Raw genomic sequence first — 20,240 nt, forward strand, 5'->3', positions numbered from 1 at the left:
CTTACCTCCTTAGTTTCTTGACCTGATTTCCAATGCTATTTTCTCCACTCAACTCCAGCCACCAATTTCCATCATCATACTTTGTGATCATCCATAAGTACTCTACCTCTAAAATCATTAATTTATGTATGCTCCATGACATAATTTACCCTCATTCTTTGACTTTATCTGGATTGAGCATCTCTATCCCTACTTTCTTCAGGATCATCAGCTTTTCCTTTGCTTTCACTTTTTTCCTAAAATAGTTTAAATTCCATGATATACCATTTTCAATAACATTTTCACCTAAGCCCTAAGCTTCCTTATAGTTCAGTAATGTGTGTATATATGTGTATATATATACACATACACACACACACACACATACCTGAACTCACTGTTCTTCTGAAAACTTTATCTTTTCTAGAAATCTAGACATTTTATTTTTGTCACCTCACTTGCCTCCCATTATTAATCTCAGTCAGTTCAGTGGATCAGTTGTGTCCAACTCTTTGCGACCTCATGAACTGCAGCATGCCAGGCTTCCCTGTCCATCACCAACTCCCGGAGCTTGCTCAAACTCATGTCCATCAAGTTGGTGATGCCATACAACCATCTCATCCTCGGTTATCCCCTTTTCCTCCTGCCTTCAATCTTTCCCAGCATCAGGGTCTTTTCCAATGAGTCAGTTCTTCACATCAGGTGGCCAACGTATTGGAGTTTCAGCTTCAACATCAGTCCTTCCAATGAATATTCAGGACTGATTTCCTTTAGGATTGACTGGTTTGATTGCCTTGAAATCCAAGGGACTCTCAAGAGTCTTCACCAATGCCACAGTTCAAAAGCATCAATTCTTCAGCACTCAGATTTCTTTATGGTCCAACTCTCACATCCATACATGACCACTGGAAAAACCATAGCTTTGGCTAGACAGACCTTTGTCGGCAAAACAATGTCTCTGCTTTTTATTATGCTGTCTAGGTTGGTCATAGCTTTTCTTCTAAGGAGCAAGCATCTTTTAATTTCATGGCTGCAGACACCATCTGCAGTGATTTTGGAACTCAAGAAAATAAGGTCTCTTACTGTTTCCATTGTTTCCCCATCTGTTTGCCATGAAGTGATGGGACCAGATGCCATGATCTTAGTTTTCTGAATGTTGAGCTTTAAGCCAGGATTTTCACTCTCCTCTTTCACTTTCATCAAGAGACTCTTTAGTTCCTCTTTGCTTTCTGCCATAAGGGTGGTGTCACCTGCATATCTGAGGTTATTAATATTTCTCCCGGCAATCTTGATTCCAGCCTGTGCTTCATCCAGCCCAGCATTTTGCACGATGTATTCTGCATATAAGTTGAATAAGCTTTCTAACTTCTAATCTACCTTTCTAACTTCTAATTCTAAAGGTTGTTCTTATCTTTTCATCTTTATCATTATATCCACAGTATAATCTACCAACCATCTTTTATTAGGATTACTCCAGTAGGTCTATAATTGCTTTCCTCATGTTTCCCATTTAGGCTTTACCACTAGAGCTTTCTTTTGAAAACAAAATTGATAATTTTTACTTTTTTACTTAAAACTCAGTAGTGACTTATCATTGCTGTTAGAACAAAAGTCCAAATCTTAATGTGATCCCCAAAAGCTTAGCCCTTAGCTTTCTTCTTTTCAGCCAGGAACGCTCACCTCCTGTTCATCTAATTTACTCCTGCCCATCTTTCAGAATTCAGCTCAGTCATCACTCCCTTAGGGAAGCCCTTAACCTCCAACTTCTCCTGACTTGGTCAGTTTCCCCATTACACTCTTTCAGTGTACCCAGAAACTTTTCTATCTGTAGTTATTACAGTTTTAATTATACATGTATTTATTTGATTCTTTGCTTACTATTAGGGGCTTCCCTGGTGGCTCAGATGGTAAAGGATCAGCCTGCAGTGCAGGAGACCTGGGTTTGATCCCTGGGTTGAGAAGATCCTTTGGAGAAGGGAATGGCTACCTGCTTCAGTATTCTTGCCTGGAGAATTCCATGGACAGAGGAACCTGGTGGGCTACAGTCCATGGGGTCACAAAGAGTCGAACACGACTGAATGACTAACACTTTCACTTTACTTAATATTGCTCTTCATCATTAGACTCTAAACTCCATGAAAACAGAGAACCAGATCTTTTTCTCCTTGTACACTATTGTACCTTTAGTGCCAAGCACGGAGCCTAGCACATAGTATATGCTCCATAATATTTATTGAATGAAAGAATTATTTAAAATGAGATACCAGTTTTCATGTACTCAATTAATAAGAATATTTTTAAATGATAGCACTGAGTATTGGCAAGGGTTGGAAAATAGGCCAAGTTAATAGTAAAGTTTGTTCTAGAAGACAGTTTTGCAATATTCATCAGAAAATCGAAAAATGAATCCATCCTTTAACTCAGCAGTATTGTTTCTATTATTATTTGTATCCTAAGGAAATTGTCAAGGACGTTCAAAGACAACAAATAAGTTCAGTTTCAAAGATGTTCATTAGTACATTATTTATACAGTGGAAAATTTCAAACAATTTTATTATCCAACAGATGGAGATTAGCTAAATAAACTAAGATGTATTTACATGTTGAAATATGACTGAGAATTTATATGGGTAGTTGCAGTTTTTATTCAATCTATTCATTACTAGTTTCTAAATATATTCTTTAATTTTTAGTCACAAAGAATAAAACAGAAGAGAAATGTTGTAGAAATTATAGAAAATCACTGGAAAAACCGTTAGCTGTAATAACAGACTTTCTTCAAATCTGTAAAATATCATTACAGGAACTTAATGTGATTTCCTTTTTTAAAATTTCAATTTTCTTATCATAAAATGGGTGTATATTATTTTGCAAAAAATACAGAGAAGTAAAAATAAGGATACAGAAATCACCCATAATCACACCACCTAAAAATAATCCCTTTTGTCACATAGCTGTTTTCCCTTGAGTCATTTTTCCATGGATGTTTGTTTATTTACAGAAATGGAGTGATATTAAACATATGTTTTTATAATCTGCTGTTTTTTACATTATCCTATATTGTGGATATCTTTTTATGTCTTTAAGTAGGCTTCTTTGATGTTATTTTTAATTCTCAGTCATATTTCAACATTTAATATAACTATGTTTATTCCAAGAAACTAATACCATATAGAATGTACCATTTAAGGGGAAATATGCTGTATATTTATCATATTGATTATTTTAAAAACTAAAAAAAGGATTTAATTATATCTTAAATATTTTGAAAAATAATTATATAAAAATAATATCTGATTTAATATTTGTTTAGTGGAATAAATAAAAGCAAGTAATAATTTCTGAAGTGTTTTTGGAACTTTGTGGTTAAGTCTCAAACTGGAAAGGACGTTAGTGGTTGGTCATCAGCTGTCATAAAAATCATAAAGCAAAAGCTTTATAAAAAAGCAGACTATTTTAAGATGACTATAAATTATTTAGAAATAGAGGCAGTAAAACCACTCATTTTGAAGTCTGGAAAATGTTTAAGAGTTTGAAAATATTTGACTGAAGCTTATCTCATTTCTGTTTAATTTGTCTTATCCAATTTTAATGGGGAAATTATACTTTTTCAAATTAACCATAATTAATACTGGGCTTTTTTGTTTGTGTCTGACATATGGTTATTATATGATTTTATGTTTTAGGCTACTTGAAATAATATCACATGAGAATTAGATTATCAGACTATGAAGAAATATTAAAAGCCTTGGGAGAGGGTTTAGAACTAGCATTGGAAATAGTCATTAACTTATTTGTCCTGAAAAAATTAAACTTCATGTCTAATAGATTTAAGGTCAACTGTTTTTGACTTTTATGATAATACAAACCTGTTTTTTTCTATTTCTTAATTTTTTAAGAGGTATAACAATGAACTAACTTTTAAAATGAAATATGCATTATTTGAAATAAATCACATGTGTGTGCTTAGTTGCTCAGTCATGTCCAACTCTTTGCGAGTCAATGGACTGTAGCCCGCCAGGCTCCTCTGTCCATGGGATTCTCCAGGCAAGAACACTGGAGTGGGTTGCCATTCCCTTCTCCAGAGGACCTTCCCGACCCAGGGATCAAACCTGGGTCTTTTGAGCTACAGGGAAATTCCTTTAGGGGCTTCCCTGATGACTCAGATGCAATTTAGGCATGTTTGAAGATTTCAGAAATCTATTGATCAGTTGGAAACACTACTTTCCAAGAAAGGAATTATAAACTATAATAAACTAGCATATTGCTTTCCTAGAGGGAAAATACCATGATCCTTTACTTCTGATAATACGGCATTTCAGATATTGTATAGATGTCAGAGAAAGCACAAAAAAGAGAAAAAAGAACTTGCAGATGGTATCAGACAAAGAGAACAACAAATCATTATCTAATCACCTCACCTGTTGACTAGATATTCCCAGTTGAGTTGTATCCAATTCCAGGCCATAGTCTTCCCATAGCTGTTGTATGAGATGTATTGAATGACTGTAAACACATCCTGCGTTTTAATAAGGTTTGAGTCCTTGAGTAAATCCAAATACCTAAAAGAAGTCAAATGGAAAAGCAATTCAAAATGAACCTTCAGTGTTCACCCTTAACTAAATTCCAATAGAACTTAGCTTTCATTCCAGTAATTTAATTCTTGAGTCATCTACTGAAACAATTAAATAAGAAAAATAATAAAACACAATTTAATATTTTCTAAGATACTTAACTGTTTTTAATTTTGAGGACTAGTGAAGTGTAAACTGTATGAAAATTTCAGTTATTTTGGAAGTACTACAACAGTTAAAACCCACAATTTTAACTATTAATTTAAAAAATTAATTGTATTTATTTAATAGAAGCACTCCATCCATTTGCCTATTATTCCATGAAACTAAAAAAGGAACTAATAAATTAAATTACTGATATTCTTTCTTTTTCATAATTTTATAAATTATAAAATTTTGGCTGTGCTGAGTCTTCGTTGCTACACAGGTTTTTCTCTAGTAGTAGGGGCTACTCTCTACTTGCGGTGCGTGGGCTTCTCATTGTGGTGGCTTCTCTCGTTGTGGGGCACGGGCTCTAGGGCATGTGGGCTTCGGTACTTGTGGGGTGTGGGGTCAGTAATTGTGCCTCCAGGACGCTAGAGGACAGGCTCAGTAGCTGTGGTACATGAGCTTAGCTGCTCTGCAGCTTGTGAGGTCTTCCTGGATCAGGGATCAAATCCACATCTCCCACATTGGCAGGCAGATTCTTCACCCCTGCACCACCAGGAGATCCTTATATTCTTCTTTTATATGGGACCACAGTTAAGTCTTAATTGATGCTTTTGAACTGTGGTGTTGGAGAAGACTCTTGAGAGTCCCTTGGACTGCAAGGAGATCCAATCAGTCCATCCTAAAGGAAATCAGTCCTGGATATTCATTGGAAGGACTGATGTTGAAACTGAAACTCCAATACTTTGGCCACCTGATGTGAAGAACTGACTCATTTGAAAAGACCCTGATGCTGGGAAAGACTGAGGTGAGAGGAGAAGGGGACGACAGAGCAGATGGCTGGATGGCATCTCATGGCTGATGGCACCGACTCAACGGACATGAGTTTAAGTAAACTCTGGGAGTTGGTGATGGACAGGGAGGCCTGGTGTGCTTCAGTCCATGGGGTCGCAAAGAGTCAGACATGACTGAGCAATTGAACTGAAGATTGTAAAAAACAACTTTCTAATATAATCTCTATGGTTAGATTAGTTGGCTATAATTAGAGTATAAAACAAGATAAATTAAGTGATCAAATAGATTTTTATTCACTTTATTCCATGGCTATACCCAGAGGGAATATCTGAGCATGCTCTAATAAACTTCTGCACTGGAGTGGGGCACTCCTGAATTTTGTACAATTTATCTTTTATCCTCTAGTTCGTAAGAATCTTAGTAAGGCATCTAAGTGGAGCTTCCCAGGTGGCACGGTGGTAAAGAATCTGCCTGCCAGTGCAGGAGATCCAAGAGACGTGGTTTGATCCTTGGGTCAGGAAAATCCCCTGGAGTCGGAAGTGGCAACCCACCCCAGTATTCTTGCCTGGAAAATTCTGTGGACAGAGGAGCCTGGTGTGCTACAGTCCATGGGGTTGAAAAGAATTGGGCATAACTGGACACGCACACAAGGCATCTAAGTACTTGCTAATTTTCTCATCATATACAACAATTAGCACAATGACAACCAAGTAATGAGTCAATATGATGTTTTGTGGAATGTCAAGATGATCAAGTTCTGGGTAGATAGACTATCTTAGGCCAGAGAGAAGGAGACTTCACATATAGCCCTGAGGTGAGATAGTGAAAATATATTGTTGGCCCTGCTAAGTAAAAGCAAACTGTTTCTGGTAGCTCTTACAAATTCATTATTGCACTATAATTTACTATTTATATTCTGCCTCTCCCATGAACCTGTAAGTTTCTCAAGGATAGATATTATTCTTTTTCATTTTTATTCCCACAATCTACATACCTATACATAGAAGGGATATCTTAAGTGTTGGTTAAATGAATGAAGCAAGTAACTCAGAATCTATATAAGCAAAATATGAATAAGGCAGAAACTAGTTGATTTGGGACATAGGTGTGAAGCAGGAGAACATTCATAGATGGGCTTCAAGTGGTCTTTGTATCTTTTGAGTATAATATAAATAACTATTTGTGTGTTCATGCATGTTGTGGTGGACAGTCCTCTGCTGACAGAGACCAGTTTCATTCTGGGTTTGGATCAAGGTATCCTTGATTCTAGGGAAGGCAAATTGCTACCCCATCCTCAGAGTACCATGGTTGGCCCAAGTCAAAGGAACTCAAGTTCATCACAGTCAGCAAGTGATCAAGTGGTAAATCCAGAGAATCACCCAGAATGATCAAGGGTGACCTAGTGCTAGATAATGAGAGAAGTGGAGATAACTGACCTCTTATCATAAAAGACAGAGTCTTGTGAGGAGGAGCTCTTTTGCCCCTGTCTTTCTTCCATTGAACATATTTATGTGAAGACAAAATATATGGAGCTCTGGAAGTCATAAAACATCCAACATGTTGAAGATGGCAGAAAAGAAAGAGAAAGAGCCTAGGTCTTGGATAAAATGTTGAATCACTGTACATGACTGGAATTCTACCTCTAGAATTTTTTATATGAGATAATGAGTCTTTATTTTTTAAGCCACTCTTACATGGATATTATGTTTCTTGCCAGGAAAATAATTTTTTAATAGACTTTCTTGGAAATGTATCTTCCATTAATTAGCATTTTAAAGAGACCGTGACATGTAAACTATCGAGTACCATTCATGTAATTTTTTAAAAAGTTCCAGCTTACCTTGACAAAAGAGTAACATTCTTCACTGATGCTAATCCATACAGTAGCTTTTCTTTTTCTTGAGCTAATGAAGTTTTCTGGTATTGCTCGAGAGTGTAATTCCATGAAGTCTCATTGCCAGAGTTCTGCATACCATACCGATATACCAGAAGCCTGAGATTTACAGGAAGACTAGAAGAAGAAACAGTGTTTCAGAGATTTTAATTCCTCATTTCTCAGTTTACAGTCTTCTATATATGAAAACCTGGGAACAGTCACCTTACAGTCCCAGTTAGCCACTCCTGAAATAACTGGGAAGCGTTGTTCAAGGCATCGCTGTCTCCCATCTTGCACGCCAGTCCTAATACAGACGCACGGAGTAATCTAAGAAATCAAACACACAGAGCTGGGGCTTTGAGCATTTTTCAACTTATCTTAACACACACAAATATTAAACAAGTATTAATTTTTAAAAAGGTAAAAAAATAACTTTGTGAGGTGGTCTCCAACATCATTCCATCCCAGAGAATCTGCAATGGGCTTCACTTGATCTCGGAAGTATTTCTGAAATAAAAGCACCATGTGCAGTGAGTAATAATTTACTATTTAGCAACAGTCTCCCATTTATTATTATCTACAGTTCCCAGTGGTAATCTTTTACCCTACTAGTTGAGAGAACTTTGGGCCTGTACTTCAGTTCAGAAAGGTATATATTCCAGTTATTATCACATAGCAATTTTACTTCAGTCCTGAACATAAGAACATTCTGGATCACTCTCTAATGTTTTATAGAACTTTGGGTCATCCCCTTTTAACCTCCACTTCTTAGCTGACATTTTAATAAATAGAATAACACCTGATAGACTTACCATACTAAAGATTGCTCATGTATTAATGAAATAGTAACTAACATTTGTATATTGCCTTAAGATCTACAAAGTATATTTATATTATATGATTCTTACTATCCCATTACCATGGGAAGTCAAGTACTAACTTCCTATTGTACAAAGAAAATAAAGAAATATGAAATCATTTGTCCAATTTCTTTCATAAAGAAAATGGAAGAGCTAGAAATTGGAATCCAGAATTTGTTTAAAATTACAAGTGTTCTTGTAATCAGAAAGTGCTACAGAAATCACAAAGCCAAGAAAAGTAGTCTGAATGACTGTCATAATAAAATCTCAATGTGGAAATAACAGCAGTAATAATAAGGAAAATGATGTTATATTTTGATAAGAATAAATTCATTTTAACATAGATAAATCCATTAAAAATAGGATCTAGTTTGTATCTATGGTTTAAAATGTTGTTTTAAATAAAATATTAACTATTATATTTCTTCTAACACTAAAATACACCTTTAAGTGGTATACTGAACCAGAAATACTGATACATTTCAAGCTGAAAGAAAATAGCATCTTTTTGATTTGATTAGTCAAGTCATTATAATTTCCTTTGATTTTACTTGGTAGTCAAGATATGCTTTTGTGTTTCCCAGGAGCTCCTTCTCTCAGAAATCTTCCTGTTCTACCAATGGGACTGCTGCTGCTGCTGCTAAGTTGCGTCAGTCGTGTCTGACTCTTGGGACCCCATGGACTATAGCCTACCAGGCTCCTCCATCCATGGGATTCTAGAGGCAGGAGTACTGGGTTGCCATTGCCTTCTCTGACCAATGGGACTAAACATCTACTTTCATGAAATACAGCATTAGCATTACCTCAATCACAGGGTATAGCTCTTTATCATCTTCAAACATGCTAATAATATAGGTTACAGCTGAAATGACTCTGTGCCATGGTAAATATTCCTTTTCTTCCTTGAGATACTTGGTCAAGTTCAGAGCCTCCTTATAATTTAGAAGCTGAGCTCTAAGAAAGAAAAAAATTCCACAGTAAATTAAAACCAATAGATTGGTTTCCTTTGACTGAAAGTACTAACATGGGCATCATAGACTTCAACGTTAATGAGAATCCTTCAATTAAACAATTAAGAAAATGCATTACTATAAAGGTCCAATCAAAGAGGTTTGTTCACAATGATGTATTAGTGTTTTCATATGTTCAACAATAAAGGGGAGACAAAGCATTAAGGTATGCATTGAAAAATTTCTGTGGCAGAATTTTAGATAAAACAAAAGTCATTTAGTTGTATGGTTAATATTGACAAATAGAAACTTTTAAACATTAAGTTCACTAGCTCATTATAATATACAAATGCACCATCATAAATATACCTTATTGAATTTTTTATATTTGATATGAATAAGAAATATAACAGTACTTGTGAATCATTAATGCTTAAAACATTTCAATTGAACTTATATTCCCCATAAAACATCTCCTTTTTAATACATTTCCCAGTAATATTTATAAATAAAAATGGATTTTGTTCCTCAAAACAATGTGAAATTACTATTGACACTTTAGTTTAAAGAGTCTGACTTATTCCTCCTTAGAAAAGATTTTGGAACCTTTCGAAATAATATTCTCAGAAATCTGTTATGCCTCAAATTTTAGCCTAGGTTTTGTAAAGACTCTTAGGTGGGAATCCTGTCTTTCTAAACTACATTTTGAAAGTTTAGGTTAAATAATAAACTTCTTGAGATCATTTTTTGTGAATGAGAAGTAATGTAATCATACCTTGATTTCTCCCCTGAATTGATAAGAAGATAAATGGTATTGGAGATCTAGGTAAGAATAAACACTTTCGGCATCATATGATTTATACTAATGTGATATGATATAGAGTTTGTTTTCAGTTCAGAGAGCCGATTTCTCCTATTTTCTCAGATCTTGATCTTATTTGTTGTTGTTCAGTCACTCAGTTGTGTCCAACTCTTTGTGACCCCGTGGACTGCAGCACGCCAGGCTTCCCTGTCCTTTACCGTCTCCCAGAACTTGTTCAAACTCATGTCCATTGAGTCAGTGATGCCATCCAACCATCTAATCCTCTATCATCCCCTTTTCCTCCTGCCTTAAATCCTTCCCAGAATCAGGGTCTTTTTCAGTGGGTTGGCTCTTTGCATCAGGTGGCCAAAATACTGGAGCTTCGGTTTCATCAGTCCTTCCAATGAATATTCAGGGTTGGTTTCCTGTAGGATTGACTGGTTTGATTTCCTTGCTGTCCAAGGGACTCTCAAGAGTCTTCTCCAGCACCACAGTTCAAAAGCATCAATTCTTCAGTGCTCAGCTTTCTTTATGGTGCTCAACCTTCTTTATGATCTTTTTAAAAGGATTTATATTTTGGAACATTCAACTTGTCTTAATAGAAGTATAACTAATATGGAGAAATGGAGTACTTTATTGAGAATGTTTGTTGAGTAGAAAGTGATTGTAGAATTTTATGTTGCAATTTGAAACTTGAGAATTTTCTAATTTTAATAATTCTCTAGTTTTCTGGGTGGATAGAGCAACAGCTTTGTCCCGTAAGTATTTTCTTAGAATAACTATGAATAGTTGTTGCTCTGAGGATCAAATTGGTGAAGGCTAATGAAAGTTTATGAATAATATGTAATTCAGAAACCTGAATTGTGGGCTGCACATTTATAACAGGTGAAGTTTAGAGGCCCATTTTATAAATATATATAAATACTCTATATAATGTATATTTTATAAATATATATAAATACTATATATTTATCTTCCCTGGTGGCTCAGACAGTAAAAGCGTCTGCCTGCAATATGGAAGACCTGGGTTCAATCCCTGGGTCGGGAAGATCCCCTGGAGAAGGAAATGGCAATCCACTCCAGTACTCTTGCCTGGAAAATTCCATGGACAGAGGAGCCTGATGGGCTACAGTCCATGGGGTCGCAAAGAGTTGGACATGACTGAGCGACTTCACTCTACTCTCTACTCTATAGGGATAATATTTGGAGAATTAAGTTGATGCCCTTTTCATTTCCCACACATCATTGCTATTTTGTGGTATTCGATACTTCCATGGAAGAGCAGTATCATTTAGGATCATGATTCTCAAGTTTGAGCATGTATCAGTTAGTCAGTTCAGTCACTCAGTCGTGTCCAACTCTTTGCAACCCCATGAATTGCAGCACGCCAGGCCTCCCTGTCCATCACCAACTCCCGGAGTTCACTCAGACTCACGTCCATCGAGTCAGTGATGCCATCCAGCCATCTCATCCTCTGTCATCTCCTTCTCCTCCTGCCCCCAATCCCTCCCAGCATCAGAGTCTTTTCCAATGAGTCAACTCTTTGCATGAGGTGGCCAAAGTACTGGAGTTTCAGCTTGAGCATCATTCCTTCCAAAGAAATCCCAGGGCTGATCTCCTTTAGAATGGACTGGTTGGATCTCCTTGCAGTCCAAGGGAGTCTCAAGAGTCTTCTCCAACACCACAGTTCAAAAGCATCAATTCTTTGGTGCTCAGCTTTCTTCACAGTCCAACTCTCACATCCATACATGACCACTGGAAAAACCATAGCCTTGACTAGACGAACCTTTGTTGGCAAAGTAATGTCTCTGCTTTTGAATATGCTATCTAGTTGGTCATAACTTTCCTTCCAAGGAGTAAGCATATTTTAATTTCATGGCTGCAGTCACCATCTGCAGTGATTTTGGAGCCCAAAAAAATAAAGTCTGACACTGTTTCCACTGTTTCCCCATCTATTTCCCATGAAGTGATGGGCCCAGATGCCATGATCTTTGTTTTCTGAATGTTGAGCTTTAAGCCAACTTTTTCACTCTCTTCTTTCACTTTGATGAAGAGGCTTTTTAGTTCCTCTTCACTTTCTGCCATAAGGGTGGTGTCATCTGCATATCTGAGGTTACATATTTCTCCCGGCAATCTTGATTCCAGCTTGTGCTTCTTCCAGCCTGTATCATAGCATGTATCAGCAACACCTGGAAGGTTTTTTTTTTAACACTTGGGCCCCATCTCTAGAATTTCTGACTCAGTAGGTCTGGTGTAGGGCCTAAGAATTCTCATTTCTCACAAGTTCCCAGCAATGCTGATACTACTGGGACCATGTGTGAAGAATCAGTTTTTAACAAAGACATCTACAATGCCCTTCCCTCCAAGGTCCCCTTACAGTGCTGTTTTGACTCGTAGCTGCAGTTTTTCTTCAGAGAATAGCCCTTGACCAAATACACCCATCTTGCTTAAAAGGTTATGTGACCCCTCCCCCTGGTCATTGACTGTCTGATCCAGGAATGCAACAGGCCAGCCTGCTTCCCTCAAGCTGGGTCACTGTGTAGTACAACTCATGGATGGCTTCCTACCTGAATCTGGCAAAGCTAAACTCCAGCTAAGCTTTTCCCCTGCCCCACCCTGCTTCTCACACTCCCTACCTCATGAGAATCCTCTCTCAGTAAACCACGTGTTCATGAACCTCCATTTCAGACTCTGCTTTGAGGGAACTCAACGTAAGACAGCATTTTTACTCACTTTGAGCCTCCAACCCTATTTATTAAATCTGTAGACCAACAGCAGTTCTGAAAGCCAGATTTGGTTGAGAATTTTCCTTATTCAAAAATCTTCCATTTATAGTAAGAGTCCAGCCTGAGGAACTTTGAGCCTAGAATTGACCTACAGTCTATATTGTGGGGAGGATGGAGGCTATAATGTAAAGTTCCCACAAAATGCTATGAAGAAGAAAACAAAAAAGGTCTTTTGAGGAAATTCTTGCTCTCCTATCTTAGGCTGAAGTACTCAGAAGTTTGGGGAATCTTGGAACAAAAGGTTTGGTTTTGCGTTCCTGGGAGTGACCTGGAAAGACTGCATAGTCCTCAAAGAAGGTCAAGTTCAGCACAATGTCTTATCAAAGAATGGCTTTTGAATGGGACAGGAGAAATGGTTGAGAGAGGTGGTTAGGTAGAGAGATCTGATGCTATGGAAACTTTTGAAAACTTTTGAAAACTTCCCATGTTAACTTTCGAATTAAATTCAGATTTCTGGCTTAAAACAGTCTCCTTGCAATCAACTAGATCCCTTTTGGAGTCTCCCCAGCAACTCACTTCTCCCTTCTTTAAAAGGCAGTCCTCAGTAGGGTGGGAGAAGTTATTTATCTAGTTCTGTGCTGTGGTCTGGTCAGCTCTGTAAGCACCTATAAAGAGGTAATCTGGTGCGCCTAGAGGTCTGTAACTTTGGCATGGCCCATGGCCACTTTGTGGTCTTTATTATTTGCTAACCTGGCCCTCGCCTTGGACATGGTTGGAGCCTCAGTACCTGGAAGTCTGGCAAAAGTCCGTTTACAGCATTAGTTTAGGTGGCCCTGGAAACTGCCTCCTCTGCCATCTTTTCCTCAGCTAGAAACTCCTGCTCCCTTCTGTGTGCTTGCCAGCACTCTCTGCTTTCACTGGTGCTATTCCTGGCCCCTGTCCTGGCTTTGGCACACAGTGGGCTGCAAAGTGCCAAATAAGCTACTGAAAAGATAAAACTCTACTGCAACAGGTAGACAAAAAAGGATTCTTTCTGTCTCAGTTTTGGCAAGACCCCCAAACCAAGCCCCTTGGCCTATACTCTAAAGTAAGATGTGGGCCCACCCAATCGGGATTGACATGGTCAGGAGGGTCAGCTTTTTGTGACCCTCAGCTGATAGCCCACTACAGCCTGTGAAAGAGATTGGAATGCCTAACAGAGAGAGAGAGGCATTTTAGAAGAGGGCTTTTGGAGAAGGAAATGCCTACCCACTCCAGCATTCTTGCCTGGAGAATTCCATGGACAGAGGAGCCTGGCAGGCTACAGTCCATGGGGTTGCAAAGAGTTGGACAAGACTGAGCGACTGACACATGGTTTTGGAGGATTCCATCAGTGTACTGCACGCGCTGTCCCTCACGGAGGACAGAGTGAAGGGTGCTTTCCCCTCATACCAAACTAGAAAAGAGGTTTTAATGCAACCACTTGAAGAGTTTTATCTGTGTATCCTGGAACTCATGTGGACACAGTGGCCTGGTATCTGATCCCCAAGAAATCTAAAGGATGAGAGACTGTAGTTGACTACTGCTTTAACGTCAGAGTGAAGAGATAGGACTGCATGAGGTGGCCCGTCTCTCCAGACTTTGTCAGGGGAAAGGATATATGAAAACTTGCTATAGACTAGTTGTGGTTTGGAAGTTTTCACTTCCTCACCTCAGGGAACTACAGAAGAAAAGACTGTTGGCCATGGAATGGGCCATAAGATAGCACATATTCCATGAAAGCACCAGACAAGGGAAAGCATCAGTGTTAAACATGTCCAGAGTTCAGAGAGGACCAGAAGTAGACAGCATGTCAGGATCTTCCTTCATCTGCCCTCTCTGTGCTCCTTGCAGTAGAGAATCAGAGGCGACATGGTGAGAAGTAGGAGCTCCTTGTAGCAAAACGGAGAGGAGATCATGCACCTTGTTCTCACTGCAGGTGGCTGACCTGAAACTAGCCTGTGTGGGGGCTGGCGGAAACTTTAAATGAACTTAAAAACTTTGAGGGTGTAACTAGGCAGGGCATATGGTTGAGCTGAGCCTGTCGTGGGGACTCAAAGTGACTGGGTGAATTCTTACTCCTTGTCTTCAGCAAATGTGCCCAGCTGGAAAGCAGTAAGACTCCTGGCTCCTCACATTTGGGGGCAGGGAAATCAAGAATATATTTATTTTTAGATCTGTCCTTTTACTGATGAAACATAGTAGTTCATTTCTTTTTGAATATCAGAGTAGAGCTGTGTAAATTCTAATCCTCCCTCATGCACTTACCTATCTATGCAGTTCTATTTTTCTCTGAGTGATTTGGGACAGACTCTAACTAATACAGGTGGGGGTCTGTTTCTCTCTGAGTCCGTTTTTCCTCATGTGTTGCAGACAGAAATTGAGTGATAACTCAATAGTTCAGGCAATGTTTCAGATGACAGCTCAGGTGTTTTCTGGATTGGTTGCTGTGTGATTCTACATGCTTTTTGACTTTCAAATTTGTTTCACTTTCTTCCTTTCTGAAGCTCTTCAAAATTTGATGGGGCTATAGTCAAGCAGCTGAACAAATGCAGGAAGATTGTTCAGTTGTGTGAGTTATCCACTTTGTATACCATTCCTCAGAGAAAGCTGGTCAAGAGGCTTTCACTTCTTAAAGCAAAACTGTCTGCATTGTGTTATGATGGAAATTAAATGGTAAAGATATTATAATATCTTTATAATCTTTACAGACAAGATTCTAAGCTTTGGAAAAGATCACAGTGCATTTACAGGAGAGTTTTCCTGAAAAAAAAAAAATCTAATAGTCCTATTATGTTTAAAAAAGATTTTTTTTTTTTTTTGGCCACACCATGCAGCTTTCAATTTCTTAATTCCCGGACCAGGGATTGAACCCATGCCCTCAGCAGTGAAAGTGCAGAGTTCTAACCAATGCATTGCCAGGGAATTCCCTAAAAGGTGGATCATTTTCTTTCACCATATCACCACTTAATTTCCCCAATCTACATAGTGCCAGGAACAGAGTAGGTGCTCAATAAATATTCATAAATGAGGGATTGACATACCATAACATAAATAATCTGTTACATAGCCAGGAGATTAAACCTGGAGGTTCACCAAAGAGAATCAAGTTCTATTACCTGCAATACAGTGTATATTACAAATTTAGAAGAGCTTGTCTAAATGCTTCTTTTGTTTAGTTGCTAAATCATGTCCAACTCTGTGCAAAACCAGGGAATGTAGTCTGCCAGGCTTCTCTGTCCATGAGGTTTCTGAGGCAAGAGTACTGGAGTGGGCTGTCATTTCCTTCTCCAGGGGATCTTCCTGACCCAGGGATCAAACCCATGTTTCCTGCATTGACAGGTGGATTCTTCACCACTGAGCTACCAAATGCTTCTTTGCTGCTGCTGATCAATGGTGCGTGCCTTTTTTGGTCAAGCACTATGATCTATTGAGCACTTCCTAAAGACTGGACAACGGTTGGGGTCCTTTGTGCACATTCTCTCACTTATTCCTCACAAGAGTCTTGTAAGTTCATATCCATTTTACTAATAAGGAAACTAACTGAAGCAGAGACAAGTTAAGAAACTCTCTCAAGGTTATACAGAGCCAGGATTTTAATGTGGTTTGATAACTTGTTTTTAATTCCCTATAAATTCCTCCCTTAAAAATGTCACAAAGGGTTTCTAACTTGCTCTATCTAGGGAGTCCATGTAAAATAGTTCTCCCATGCCTTTAGCGCTGTTATACTATCCTTCCAGCCATATATTCAGTTCCTATTTAATGAGCGTCTACTAGGGGCCAGGCACAGTTAGGAGCTGGGGATAAAATGAAGAGGAACACGATCCAGGTGCCTACCTTCATGAAACTTATAATTTGATGGGTGAGATGGATAATTAATAAGCAATGACAATTAATATTATTGGAAACACAGGGGCCCTAAAAGGGACACCCAGCTCAGACAAGGGGAACTAGCATCTCATTGTCAGTACATTGCTTGTGTCTAAATGAGGCTACAGCAAAACAAGCTGGGTGTGCCCCTAGCTCCTACAGAAGTGCCAGAGATTCAGAAAATACTGGTCAAATTACTAGTGTTAGCCTATCTGAAAAAAGAGTCTCAAAGATGCTATCGTTACTACTCCTACATTACCCCAATCTATGTTGATTATTTTTTTTTTCAAGGTATAGGTTGTTTTTTTCTAAGTATAACTACCCTTAGGCCATGAGAAAAAAGTCAAATTTCTGAAATGACACTTTAATTCTATCAATCCTAGAGCACCATGTCTCATTCTTCTTACCCTAGTGACCTGAATGATATTTGGAAACTCTAGCCATAAAATCTTACAATGGGTTTGGGCTCACAGAGATGAGTTCATGAAACACATTGTTTGTCTTTTTATTAAATCAAATTATAACGGTGCACTTTTGAGCATTTGTAAGTGTCGCTTCTAATTAGCTCAAGAACTCAGATTAGTCAAACCTCACTTAAAGTCAATGGGGTAGGTGAGGTTTTTGCGTCTGTTAAGGGCTTGATATCAGTATTTTGGCTATAAGGCTCATATTAGTTTTAAAGAAGAAAGTTATGCAAAATAATAATGTTGTAAATAGTGGTTTTGGATACTTTAAACTATAAATTAATACTCAAACTTTGTTGTAATTGATTTTAAAAGAAATTTATGACAAGATCCGTAGTATTTTAAATAATTGAATCTCATTCTGAAACCTACCGTGCCAAGGCAAAAGCATCATCAATAAAACTTGCACGATCAGCAGAAGAAAAGTCCTGGGAAGAGAAAGAAAAAAAGGTAGGAAACATGAATCTTAAAGCAAAATATATTGAAAAATTAATATCATTAAGGCGCTGTTCTTAGAACAAAAGTAAAACAATTCACAACCATTTCTACTCTTACCATGTGGTTGACGGAAAGATTCGTAGCTATCCATTCCCAAGTTGACACTTCGTAATTTACACGATAAAAGCCAATATGATCAGGGTTTATTTTGAGAAAAGCATTCCCACTAAGAGTAGATTCCAAAGTGATTCCTGTGGTAGTAAATAAACACTAATGAGAAACATGTTTGCACATATTGTAAACACATAGAAATTAGACCCAGCGGGCAAAAAGAAAAGAAATGTTAGTTTGAGGAGTCAAGTTTGATTTGGATCCAAAGCCCCAAAGTCTAATTCTTATTATTCTTATTGCCTAACTTTAACATGTCATTGTAGTGTGTGAGCTGAAAAAGAAATAATTACAGGGCACTTATTTATATTAAGTGCCCTGTAATTTGTGACTCATTATTATTTCTTACTTTCAGAAGCTTGTCATATGGGTGAAATAATTTTGTGCTTGTCAATCCCTCAATAAAAATATTAAAAAAAAAAACAATACTTAAAGACAGAGAAGTCCATGCCCTTTGGGGGTAATCCATATATTCTTAATTATGATGGATTAATTACACAAAGAATATTCACTGGGATAGCCTAGGAAGGATATAAAAATGTAAACATTCAAAAGAATACTATGTTTATTTAAAATCAATATTCTAATTGATGGATATGGTAATTGCTAAGCAGAATAATGATTTGAGAGTCAGTAACAATTTTCAAATGTCAAGAAGGCTTGCAATAGGACTAAAATCCAAATACAGCATTTTTGATCTTGTAGTCCATTTCATACTTGTTCTCCCAACTTTATTTATTTTTGTAAAGCCTTCTACTTCCATATTTCAACTGATTATATCAATGTTTTTTCATCAGTGGATTTATCAAATTAACTTTATTTCTAAAGTAGTATTTAAAATTTACATAAGGCTCTAGGATATAGATTTTGGAAGCTCAACATTGAAGGAACAAAGACTTACGTTTCAAGTAAAAACTACTCAAAATAAGGCAGGAAGAGAAGGGATCGACAGAGGATAAGATGGTTGGAGGGTATCACTAAGTCAGTGGACATGAGTTTGAGCAAGCTCCGGGAGTTGGTGAAGAACAGGGAAGCCTGGCATACTGCAGTCCATGGGGTCCCAAAGAGTTGGACACTGAGCAATTGAACTGAACTGAACTCCAAAAGGAGATCCAACCAGTCCATTCTGAAGGAGATCAGCCCTGGGATTTCTTTGGAAGGAATGATGCTAAAGCTGAAACTCTAGTACTTTGGCCACCTCATGCAAAGAGTTGACTCATTGGAGAAGACTCTGATGCTGGGAGGGATTGGGGGCAAGAGGAGAAGGGGATGACAGAGGACGAGATGGCTGGATGGCATCACTGACTCAATGGACGTGAGTCTGAGTGAACTCCAGGAGTTGGTGATGGACAGGGAGGCCTGGTGTGCTGCGATTCATGGGGTCGCAAAGAGTCGGACATGACTGAGCGACTGATCTGATCTGATCTGAACTCCAAATAGTATTTATGCTCTGATATGACCAGTGTTTGTTTAGCATAGCTCATATACTTTTAACTCCTATACTCCTGTCTGTATGGACAATATGCAACTTAAATAATGATGTGGGAATACTTAGTATATTTAAATAACTTCAGATAGTTTAATGTAATAATAACAATGGATATGATATTAGAAAATTGGATATGAGGCTGGAAGTAAAAGTGGGGCTTCAATGTGAAGAGCCACAGGCTGTATTAAGTCCATCTTCTGAGAGATGGCAAGAAAAGAGAAGATTTTTAGGTAGGTAAATAATACACTCAGGTCTGTTTCTAGAAAGATAATTTTGATGGTAGGATGGGAAGGAGATATTGGAAGGAGATTCTAGAGTCTACTATGTTAATCTAGGGCAAGAGAAAATGAGGGCTTACCTTAATGTGGAGATGATGAAAATAGATGATGTGTTCAAGAGACACATTACCAGTAAAATCAACACTATCTTTTCTGACTTGATGTGGACAGTTAGAGGGGAAAATGGCGTGCATGACTGAATGAATAATGGTGTTGCCATTACAGAAGGAATAGAGGAAGATGAGTCAGTTTGGGAGGAAAGGTGATTTACATTTTGGAAGTGCTCACAAGGTTTGGAAGATGTCCAACGACACAGTAGTTTTTCATAATACATGAGTAAACACTTCAACAAGACAATAAGTTTCTTTAGGAACATTCATAGTAGGTTCTTGACAAATTGTAAACCTTTACCTCACTCATGTAGTATTTATCTTTCTTTGTCATTCTCCCACGGACAGGTTGTTGAAAGGAAGCTAATCTTTTGGCAGCCATACACTTCGAATGTTTGCATCAGGAGGAGAGCCTCTTGCTAAGTACAGAGCCATATGTTACAGGAGAAAGAGCGTGAACTTTCGAATCTGACAGATCTAGGATACAGTCATTGCTCTCTGACTTACTAGCTGTGTGATCTTGGCCAAATCACTTGACCTCTCTGTGTCCCAGTTCACCATGAGGGAAATGGATAAAAATCCCTGACAGGGCTATTGTGAAGATTAAATAAGATAACATAGGCAAAGTGTTGGCTACATAGTTATGTGTCCAACAGGTGGTAGCTATCCCCATTATTATGAAAGGGGATATGCCGC

The 20,240-nt window shown here is 37.9% G+C and overlaps 1 protein-coding gene and 1 long non-coding RNA gene across 10 annotated transcripts in view; one reads left to right on the top strand and one right to left on the bottom strand.

Annotated features, from left to right (window-relative positions):
- LOC113894026 overlaps positions 1–20,240 on the top strand; it is a 124,848-nt gene that overhangs the window by 38,490 nt on the left and 66,118 nt on the right. The window lies entirely within an intron of this gene.
- The window catches only part of ENPEP (glutamyl aminopeptidase), a 78,963-nt gene that overhangs the window by 4,350 nt on the left and 54,373 nt on the right, over positions 1–20,240 (bottom strand). The window contains exons 12-18 of the mRNA XM_027543833.1: positions 17,617–17,750; positions 17,434–17,489; positions 9,035–9,185; positions 7,805–7,878; positions 7,594–7,698; positions 7,336–7,506; positions 4,401–4,541 (exon numbers count right to left, since the gene is read on the bottom strand). Of these exons, the coding sequence (XP_027399634.1) occupies positions 4,401–4,541; positions 7,336–7,506; positions 7,594–7,698; positions 7,805–7,878; positions 9,035–9,185; positions 17,434–17,489; positions 17,617–17,750 (832 nt within the window). The remainder of the gene's footprint in view (positions 1–4,400; positions 4,542–7,335; positions 7,507–7,593; positions 7,699–7,804; positions 7,879–9,034; positions 9,186–17,433; positions 17,490–17,616; positions 17,751–20,240) is intronic.

This window comes from Bos indicus x Bos taurus, chromosome 6, assembly GCF_003369695.1.
Source record: "Bos indicus x Bos taurus breed Angus x Brahman F1 hybrid chromosome 6, Bos_hybrid_MaternalHap_v2.0, whole genome shotgun sequence".
Classification (NCBI taxonomy): Eukaryota; Metazoa; Chordata; class Mammalia; order Artiodactyla; family Bovidae; genus Bos; species Bos indicus x Bos taurus.